At 35.4% G+C, this 10,821-nt stretch overlaps 3 protein-coding genes across 3 annotated transcripts; all 3 read left to right on the top strand.

Annotated features, from left to right (window-relative positions):
* Nucleotides 1–260: 260 nt before the first annotated feature.
* Nucleotides 261–3,256, top strand: LOC142540571 (sodium/calcium exchanger NCL-like). Its single transcript, XM_075646830.1, has 9 exons — nucleotides 261–699; nucleotides 845–1,051; nucleotides 1,133–1,314; nucleotides 1,407–1,546; nucleotides 1,638–1,896; nucleotides 1,986–2,137; nucleotides 2,231–2,489; nucleotides 2,599–2,859; nucleotides 2,941–3,256. The coding sequence occupies exons 1-9, from the start codon at nucleotides 279–281 to the stop codon at nucleotides 3,187–3,189; spliced, it is 2,130 nt and encodes a 709-aa protein (XP_075502945.1). The 5' UTR covers nucleotides 261–278; the 3' UTR covers nucleotides 3,190–3,256.
* A 1,111-nt stretch (nucleotides 3,257–4,367) lies between these two features.
* On the top strand, nucleotides 4,368–5,688 carry LOC142540572 (senescence-specific cysteine protease SAG39-like). The gene is made up of 2 exons (XM_075646831.1): nucleotides 4,368–4,853; nucleotides 4,997–5,688. Exons 1-2 carry the CDS (start codon nucleotides 4,415–4,417, stop codon nucleotides 5,584–5,586), a joined length of 1,029 nt encoding a protein of 342 aa, XP_075502946.1. The 5' UTR covers nucleotides 4,368–4,414; the 3' UTR covers nucleotides 5,587–5,688.
* Nucleotides 5,689–6,506: 818 nt separating this feature from the next.
* Nucleotides 6,507–8,940, top strand: LOC142538450 (amine oxidase [copper-containing] gamma 1-like). Its single transcript, XM_075643766.1, has 3 exons — nucleotides 6,507–7,158; nucleotides 7,626–7,724; nucleotides 8,691–8,940. The coding sequence occupies exons 1-2, from the start codon at nucleotides 6,507–6,509 to the stop codon at nucleotides 7,628–7,630; spliced, it is 657 nt and encodes a 218-aa protein (XP_075499881.1). The 3' UTR covers nucleotides 7,631–7,724; nucleotides 8,691–8,940.
* Nucleotides 8,941–10,821: the final 1,881 nt, after the last annotated feature.

The following is a 10,821-nucleotide window of genomic DNA, read 5'->3' as shown; positions in this document are numbered from 1 at the left end:
GAATATCTCTCTTTCCATTAAAAATTTAATTATATTTTGTACGCTTCTGTCCTACAGAATCCAATGTATTATATGTTTCATATTTTTAAGGTTTTTCTCTAACACCATGGAATTCAGAGTTTAAACGTGAAAAAAGAAGAAGTAAGGTGCAAATTTGATAACTTGAAATACATTATCCTAATCTTTTTTTTTTAATTAAATTGTCAGCCTTGTAAAATATCGGATATTGTAGTATAAATTCCTTGATTTTCATGACTTGGATACAATCGACTTTCTTTATGCAATCTGTAACAACTTCTTCCTACCACTTGGGAATGGCGGCTCTTGCATTAAACGTGATTGTTCTGATCTTCTTTAGCAGCATAGTTCAAGGAAGAATCATACAACTCAGTTCTTCAAATGATTTGATCTCAGATGGAGTTAATGATGTTGAGAATTATCCATCTTCGTATATTGTTTCGATTACCGATTCGTCGCCTGGGCATGGCGGGTGCAACCATAAGTATGGTTTCCTTCCATGTGCAGAAAATGCTGGAGGGTTCATCTTCCAGATATTTGTTTATCAAGGTCTGCTCATATATGGAGAAAGGCAACTGGGGAGAGGGAGTAAGGTGCTTTTCCATATTCTCGGAACTGGAAAATTTGGGGGAATCATTTTTCGAATTCTTATGGCCTTACCGTCGATGATGCTGGTGATTGGTAAGTAAAGTTCTTGGATTTTCTTGTTCTGTATGCTTGAAAAACAAGCGGACTCAGGAATACAAAAAGTTTAACTTCATGTTTGACTTCTTTGAAAATATATGAATTTCACCGAGAAGATTTCGACAAATTTTTTGTTTCTCAGTGACTGGAGTATTCATGGACAAAGAAAGTGCTGAATCTAAAGTCTCAGTTGGAATCGGTATCTACGCTGGAATCACAGTCTTTAGTCTTACTTTGCATTGGGGTATATGTGTGATATTTGGTAGAAGAGACTTACCTCAAAAATCAACCACCGGAACATCGTGTTCGGATTGTTTGCCAGCCAATGAAAAACCACTCCACTTGAGAGGTAGGCCTACAGCTTAAAACTTGCCAAGAAAGTGGTTATATTTTTATCTTCAAGGGCAGAATATTCTGTCAATTATTGCAGATACCGGTGTTTCAATTGATCGAGAGACTCGAACCACAGCTGGGATTATGCTCGGTTCTTTGATTCCTTACATTGCTGTGGAGCTGGTTAATGTTTTCAAGTATTTATTCGCAAACCGTTTGTTGACCTTAATAGCACTCTTAGTCGCAGTCTTTTCATTGCTTTCATATTTTCTCTATCAGGTATTCTGAGTTTATATATGGCTTATATTTTTATCAGTCGTGAGATGATTTTACTTCTAACATGCATGTTTAAATTTTGTATTCTTGTTTAGATTTTGAACCCTTGGATTCAAGAAAGAAGTTTAGACTACTCGAAGTATGAGATTCTGAGGGCTGGATTTCTGAAACACGTGCGACGGCTAGGAAACATCGTGAATGAAGACGGGAAACTCAACACTTCTGTCATAAATAAGTAACATAAATGAAGCTGAAACATTATTCATGAAATAGTTTTAGTGTTATAACTGAATTTGCCATTTGTGTGCTTTTTTTTTTCTGTGCAGATTATTCTCGGAAACGGATAAAGATAAGAGTCAAAGTATAACAAAAACTGAGATAGAAAAGCTGGTTCTTGACATCATGGAAAGTGGGAAAATGAAAATTGATAACAAATATGCAGTTTCTGAGATTATGAAAACATTTGATTTCGATAGTGACATGAGAATCAATGAGCATGAATTCATCAACGGATGCAAGAAATGGATTGATGAAACCAGTTCATCAGAACATGGAGATCCTGGTTCAGGGCACATTTTTCATGAGGCAAGAAAGCTACTCAATCAATGTAATACTGGCATTTTGGTGGGTAACAGTGTTTACAAATCTGTTCTTAGCTTTTTATTTTTCTGCAGCTTTTTCAAGTATTTAAAGAGAAGAAAGAAGATGATCCTAAAGAGATAGACCGGATAATGTCAAAGATTTTAAAACATGCTCAAACACGATTGCTTAGATCTGAATCTTTGATTGCAGAGGATGGAAGACCAAACATCGAGCGTATTCAAACGTAAACAGTTTAATATTTTGTTCTTTATGATCCATTATCATTATTATTAATTTTGGTTCCTTTAACTTGCTCGAGACATTTTTGTTGTGGCAGTCTGTTCAAGCAATTTGACACTGACAAAAACAAGTCTATATCAAAATCTGAACTAGAGCATTTAATAAGTACAGTGAAATTTGGGGAAATTCAGCAAAACGTCGACATAGTAAAGGAGCTTCTCAAAGATTTTGATCAAGACAACAATGGTGTAATTGATGAACCTGAATTTGTTGCTGGAGTAACAAAATGGCTCAATAAAGCCGTTCGAATAGCAAATACCACAGACAAGACAAAGAGTATAGATGAATTCGACAAGGTGAGGGCTGAAATGACCTTTTCGTTAAGGCATGATGATAGAAATTAACGTAGGGCTTAGACCGTCGTAGTTTAAAATATCACAGTAATATATGTCTTGTTTTTTGCAGATCGTGTGGAAAGAAGAAGTGTATGACAAATGGGCATTTATGAAATCAGCAATCAAAGTTCTGTTTGGCATTGTTGTCCTGACTTTTCTTGGAGGACCTCTAACGGAGAGTATTCTTGGATTGTCGTTTTCCATGAATTTACCATCTTTCTGCATAGCATTCGTGATAGTTCCATTGGCCACGAATGCAAGAACTCTAATAGCAGCAATCTTACCCGCCAGCCGTAAGAGTGAAAGATCTGCTTCTTTAACATTTTCGGAGGTATATATATAACCAAAAAATTCTCTACGAATTAAATTTAGCATCATTAATCTGTTCTATATATGAATTGGGATGATGCAGATTTATGGCGGAGTTATCATGAACAACCTTTCCGGATTGACAACGCTGTTGGCTATTGTGTATGCCAAAGATTTAACGTGGAATTATTCGGCAGAAGTGCTAACTATTTTTGTGGTGTGTGCTATTATAGGCATCATGGCTTACACACGCACCACTTATCCTCTATGGACTTGCTTATTAGCATTTTTGCTTTATCCCTTCTCCTTAGGATTGTTCTGTTTTGCGCAATTTTTCTGGAGCTGGAAGTAAACTTTTTTGGTATGCTTGTTTGGGTCTTTGTACTTTTGATTATTTATATAGTTAAATTTCAGTCTTAGTACTGCATCTTTCGATTTTTATCAATTTTAATTATTTTTCATCAAAAATATTGATGTGACATTACACACGTCACCGACACATCGTAAAAATGACTGAAATTACCAAAAAAATAAAAATAAAGATAACAGACTAAGAATGAAATTTGATAATATATAGAAATAAAATCGTAAATAGACAAACATGTTTTAACATTTTAAAGCAATTTCTTAACTTGAACAAATTTTTTTAAAACTACGTTGTTTCGAAATGCATGCACAAATATAATAATTTTTTAAAACCCAACTCGGGCTAAAAGATAAAAGTAGTAAAATTTGACGAATTAGCTAGTACATATATTTTCTTGAAAAACCTTTGCATGACTTTACAGAATCATTCGTATATAGGAAATATATAAAATGATAAAATATTATGTTTTCTAAATATATGAATTACTATAAAAAAAAAATAAAAATTGTGAATTAGAGATAAAAAAATTCATCAATAAACTGACAAATACTTAGGTCATAAATGGCTTAGCGATCGAAATTCTAATTCGAAAAATCAGTCGCTATTTTCATCGTTATTTTTCAGCGCTCTTCAAGTAATTGTAATCGTCAATATACCTTTTTCTCTTTTGAAAAAAGAGAAAAAGAGTATACATTTTATAGGTTTCATATATTACATTGTGAAAATAGTTTAATATTTGTCTATTTATGATAGCTAGTTTGAAAATTTTAAATTATGGTAAAAATATTCAAAATATTTTATTTTAGAAATATTAGAGTAGTGAATCGATCATATGAACCAAGCCAAATCGAACCAAACAGAAGTCTAGGTTTGATTTGGTTTGGTTTGCAATTTTACGAAATCGATTTACGAAATATTTATTAGTACCTTTAATTACATTGTTGTTGTCCCGTTCTAGCATCCAAAAAACAAAAGTATAGACACTAAAACACCTATAATTATATGTATATATTAATCAATTGAATAAAGCAACGTTCACGCAACTTTGTGATATGATTACTTAGAATGTCTATCAACTTGCCGGGCTTTCTAAGGACTTATATGGCATGCAACTCCACATTCACACTGCCAGCACACCAACTCTATAAAATGCGCGCGCAAGGAATACAGACATCATAAATTCAATCAAATTTATACAGTGCTCCCAACAATGGCCTTCGCTCCAACTTGGAAGCTTGTTTTTGCCACTCTCTTTGTGTTGCAGTTGTGGGATTATCAGGCCACAGCCCGCACGCTGCCTCATTCGTCATCAATGGTCGACAGACATGAGCAATGGATGGCACAATATGGACGTGTATACAGGGATGACACAGAGAAGGCGGAAAGATTCAAAATATTCAAGCAAAATGTGGAGTACATCGAGTCTTTCAATGAAGCTGGACTTCGATCTTACATACTCAGCATCAACGAGTTTTCTGATTTGACGAATGAGGAGTTTCGGGCAGCCCGAAATGGATACAAAAGGGTCTCCCATCCAATATCACCAAAAGTTTCATCTTTCAAATATGCCAACGTGTCCGCAGTTCCTCCTAGTGTGGACTGGAGAACGAAGGGAGCTGTTACAGGCATCAAGGACCAAGGCCAATGTGGTTAGTGCACAGAAAACAATGAGCATAGCCAAACAACTACTCCCCACTTTCATTTTTCTCGATAAATATCAGCATGTTTTAAATAGAAAATATTCTCTAGCTCAAAGAAACAAATCCTGATGAAAACAAGTTACAAAATGCAGGATGCTGCTGGGCATTTTCAGCTGTGGCAGCCACGGAAGGAATCCATCGGCTCACGTCGGGGAAACTAGTATCATTGTCCGAACAAGAACTCGTGGATTGTGACACAAGTGAAGATCAGGGATGCAATGGTGGTCTCATGGACTATGCGTTCGAATACATAATAGGAAATAAGGGCCTGACCACCGAATCTAATTATCCCTACCAAGGAGTCGATGGCACCTGCAGCACACAAAAAGAATCATCCCATGTCGCAAAGATCACAGGATACGAGGACGTTCCAGCCAATAGCGAGTCATCTTTGCTAAAATCCGTGGCAAACCAACCAGTATCCGTGGCCATTGATGCTGGTGGATCAGACTTTCAATTCTACTCGAGCGGAGTATTTACAGGAGAATGTGGAACCGATCTAGATCACGGTGTCACCGCTGTCGGTTACGGGAAAACCAGCGACGGTACAAAGTATTGGTTGGTTAAGAATTCTTGGGGAAGCAGCTGGGGAGAGAGTGGATATATAAGAATGCAAAGGGGCATTTCTGCTGCAGAGGGTCTCTGTGGCATTGCGATGGAAGCTTCTTATCCGACTGCTTAAAAATGTAACATTGCGAATTTGATTTTCTTTGTCAGAAAACTCAAAACTTATTTATGTCAATCTTATGTAATACAAGACACTGTACTGTTAATCCTCATTGACCTCTCCAACTCTCTCTCTCTCTCTCTATCTATCTAAATATATATATATATATATACACACCCACTTCGCGTTTATTAGATGAGTTGAAAAGAATATAATTATGTCAAATGAATTAAAGATGGCTGATATTGAATGACATGACAATCTTGTCGTCGGGATATTAAGGAAATAAACGAGATAATATTCACTAGTAGAAAAATCGGATTTTACTTCAGCAATAATAAATTACGAAGTAATACATTACCAATAACTTCAGTAATAACACAAGCGAAGTAAAATAATATATTTTACTTCGGATGTTTAAAAACACGGGCTTCACTATATTTTTTTATTATATTTTACTTCGGCATATCAATGTTGACGAAGTAAAAAAATAAGAAAAATAAGTTTATGCTGAAGTAATAAGATGGAACCGCGCCGATTAACAAAGAAAGATAAACTATACAGAACATTTAGCGACGGTTTATATTTAAAAACCCGTCGCTGATTTAATCAGCAACAGTGTTTCAAAATGCCGTCGCTAATAGCGACGCTTTCTTCGCGCATATGCGCATACACTTCAGCGCATATGCGCGAGTGCCTCTGTTCTCGCATCGTAGCTACTGGTCTCGCGCGCATATGCGCAAGAGACACTGCCCTCACACATCAATTTTCGCATGTAATCACATTTCCAGTCACGGTTTGTTTTAAACCGTCGCCGATTTAGTCAGCGACGGTGTTATAAAAAACCGTCGCAATTAGCGACGGACGTGTCGAAAACCGTCGCTAGTAGCGACGGAGTTTTAGAAACCGTCGCTGAATAATATCGATTATATCATATGAGCTCAATATATCCATCCACATTTTCTTTCAAAATTAACCCTAACACCACGCCGTTCCACTCACCGCCGTTCTTCATTATATCTATCACGGTCTTTATTGTTTTCAATTTCCCGAATCCTGTCTCAGATAGGGTTGAGTTACTCCAATGCGCCACCAACTCCGCCTGGTGCACCTCCAAGAACCGTATCCTCCGCCACCCGACCGAGGCCGTGCTACGCCGTGACCACACGGAGGACGTGCCTCACCACCCCCTCGACCCGCTCACCATCCAGGAGATGAACAAAGTGCAGAAAGTTATCGTATCATTCTTCAAAAAGTCAGCGTATGCAGTTCACTCCTTGGTTTTGGAAGAGCCCGACAAGGATGTGGTCCTGAAGTGGCGAAAGGGCGATGATCTGCCACCGAGGAAAGCGTCTGTGATTGCACGCGCCGTCGGGAAGAGTTACATCTTGACAGTGGATATTGAAAGCGGGGCTGTGACGGAGGAGGACACAAGCCACATCTCAGGATACCCTCTGGTGACGCTGGAGGATATGGAGAGTACCATCCGGGCTCCGCTTGCTAGTTCTGTTTTCAATCACACAATTGTCGAAAGAGGTGTGGATCCCAACGATGTCGCTTGCTTGCCTTTTTCCCCCGGATGGTTTGGTAAGTTTTTTCTGTAAATCATAATCCTCTTTTTTGTTCTCTTTGTTGATTTAACCCGATCAATGTCTAAATTGTAGTAAAAATTAGCAAGGTTTACTTTGGGAGCTAGCCAGATTGCATGTTGAAATAAATTTAATTTAATATCCCTTTGTCGCCATTGGAATCTTCAGTTAAATAATATTATTTCATTTCATTTACCTCGGAACTTCCCGAGAAATTGATGTTATATTTTATAATATATATATATTTTTTGAAGGTATATTTTATAATATATTTGCATATTCAAATAACTTCTTACTTTTTAAAATGTAGTGGGGTGAAGATGTACAATGCCTCCAAGGGTATTTCTAAAGGGCCAGGTTTTAAAATATTGACGGTATGTATCGTACTTATTTATGAATACATGAATTGGTAGTGGTTATTAATTAGATTGTGATTGTTGCATTAACTTTTCAATTCCATTATAGGGTAATCTGAAACAAAGTGGTTCGGTTGAGTGTTGATATTGTGTGATGAGGTACATGAAAGAGATAGTCGATTGCGATGATCCACAGTTGGAGAAGATGGTGAGTTTCTTCTTGGGATAAATTTGTTGATTGATTGAGATGAATTGTTGTCATTAAGATATATTTTATTGTTGAGATAATGTGTTGCCATTGGGATATATTTTATTGTTGAGATAATGTGTTGTTGTTGAGATAATGTGTTGTCATTGGGATATATTTTATTGTTGAGATAATGTGTTGCCATTGGGATATATTTTATTGTTGAGATAATTGCTTGAGATGAATTGTTGTCATTGTGATATATTTTATATTATTGATAAAAAAAGGAAATTTTGTTCCTGATTTTCATGTCTTCTGTGTTGTAATCTTAAGCTTTTGTGTTTATTCTGTTTATTGCTGATATATGTTTTGGTTAAAATACTTTCTTTTCATTTGTTTTATTTGGTGGGTTGTTGGTTTTATCAAGAAATTAGAAGCCCAGAAATCATATACGGGAGTATGATTCCGGATTGTAAGTGTTGTCTTTTTTTCAAGATTCTTGTATCATTTCCAAGTGGCACAAATTCAATCTGTTCTTACTTTTAAGTTGATTTCGCTTTTTGAAACAAGAAGTTGGGTGGCTTCAGATTTTGTTGGAGTTTAAGGTGATATGGTTTTGTCTTTTCCTGTTTTTTTGTCTATATCTGTCCTTATTGGTTCCCTCATATCGGATTGAACTCGAGACTCTTGTTGTCTGCGTTTATTGGTACATGCATCATGTTAATCATATCCAAATTGTCTCATATATTAATTCTTTTACGCTAATCCTCAAATTAATATGGTTTTGTTTTTTTGTGACAGCTTGTTCTTCGAAAAAAAATATGTTGTACATGGGAAATTCTTATAATTGTTTTTAAGCATGGGTTAATTATATTTGTGTTCCAAGATTAAGTTTTAATTTTCCTAGCTAGCTTGGCGGCTCATCCAGCCTTACGTTTTTTATGTTTTAATCATCCACCCTTACGTTTTTTATGTTTCAAATTTCAGTTTGCAGGATGCATCAAGAACCAATATTACACCCAATGTCAATATGACGAGGTTAGAAGTGAATGGAGTGAATTTGTTTACTCCTATGTAGGTGCTTAGATGGATGGTGTATGTTGGGACAAATATTTTGTTTGTCATTGTGGATTTTTGGATATACTTTTGGTTTTGTGGATACATTTTTTGGGTTACTTGTGGATTGATGAATATATAATTGTAGATTCATGGATATTAATAATTTTTAGATGGATAATTTATGAGTTTAATTATATTAGTGTATTAAGTCATATATTGCGAAGTCTTTTTTTAACAATTACTTCATCAAAATAAAAAAAAAATGAAGTGTAATAGGTAAATTACTTCGTTGTTATTTGCAAATTGTGAAGTTACATAATATTAAATACTTCGTCAATAAGAAATCAGACGAAGTGATAGAATTAATTTACTTCAACATTGTTCTGTTAAAGCGAAGTTGTTTTGCGCAATTACTTCATCAAAATACAAATTACTGAAGACTTTCGAACCACTTACTTCGTCACTAAATGTAAATTGTGAAGTAACATAATATAAAATACTTCAACAAATAGGATAAATGCTGAAGTTATAGATTATATTTACTTCCACAAATAGGATAAATTGTGAAGTTGTTTGTGTCTATTACCTCATCAAAATACATAACTACGAGGTCTTTCAGATGAATTACTTCGTCGATTATTGTAAATAATTAAGTAAAATATTATAAACTACTTCGCTAAATAATAATTAAGACGAAGTTATATATAATATATTACTTCATTATTTACAATAATCGATGAAGTAAAACACATTTCTTACTTCGGCACCGGTCCATAATTGGACCGGTTTTCCTTCGAAAACCGGCCAAAGACTTCAGTATTTTCAATCATACAACTTCAGTTATTATGCGAAGTAAAAGGTAAATCTATTACTTCACGTCCATATACTTCGGCAATTAACTACCTTATTACTTCATTGAATACGCGAAGTAAAAAGCGATTTTTCTACTAGTGATTGCAGTGCAATATCGTAAGTGATATCAACAATGAATAAGATAAAAATCAATATTTATGAGATATCAAAGAAATAAACGAGGTAATATTGCAGCGGATTATCCTAAGTGATATCAACAATGAATAAGATGAACACTAATATCTATAGTGGTCCACCCCAAGATTGGGCTATCTCCACTCTAAGCCTTTCAAGGAGATCACTTCTTTATTAATAACAAATAAGACAAGAGAATTAATAATACAAAGTATTTCAATCAGAACACTTTGATTTTAACACTCAATTTCTCTCCACTAATCATATTCCTTACAAGGATAAACACTCCTTAAAAAATCTCATTCTAAATCATTTGTCTCGTTAGATATGTAATTATACACGTTGTCATCGACAAATTGTCGTATGTACCCACAGACTTGCTCGTGCTCGAAGTTCCATTCAACATATATCTGATTTATCATCTGGTTTAGACTCGCTGAACACATGTAGGTGCATCTTGGTGACGAATAGAATATCTTTTATCTTACTTTTCCAAAGTTGATATGTGAGAGCCCAGCCCAAACACATTCCCCAAGCTCGGCCCAGTTTGATTAAGTAAATAAATATTATAATAATCTCTCTCACACACACTACACCTATAAACACACACGGATCCTATCTCTTTCCCGGATCGTTCGATGCTGGCGTTAGGGTTGTGCCCTAACCCAGTCGAATGCTGACACGTGGCACCTATATTTTAAATTTTTTTTGACAAAAAAATTAGCCTCTTTTTTTACCATGGTTAATTGCTCAACCTTTTCTTTTTTTAAAAAAATAGAATAGCTCAAATTATTTCAAATTCCAGTGAAAAGATTACCCCCATTATTTTCCCTCTTCTTTTACGTTCTACCATCTTCATCGGTAAATTTCATTCCATACCTCCACCGAAACGGCAGCGGCGTTGCTACGCATCGGCGTACATTGCAACCACCGGAAAGACTCCTGAATCACTGTGTGTTATTTTCACGTTCGTAATTAATTTTTTTTTTTAAAACAGAAGATGGGATTTTTACCTTTGTGATTGCTTTGTTTATAATGATGATGACTATAGTAGAGAAAATGGTGACTTTCT

The sequence above is a fragment of the Primulina tabacum genome, chromosome 3, assembly GCF_025594145.1.
Source record: "Primulina tabacum isolate GXHZ01 chromosome 3, ASM2559414v2, whole genome shotgun sequence".
Taxonomy (NCBI): domain Eukaryota; kingdom Viridiplantae; phylum Streptophyta; class Magnoliopsida; order Lamiales; family Gesneriaceae; genus Primulina; species Primulina tabacum.
This window is presented reverse-complemented; position numbering and strand designations above follow the sequence as displayed.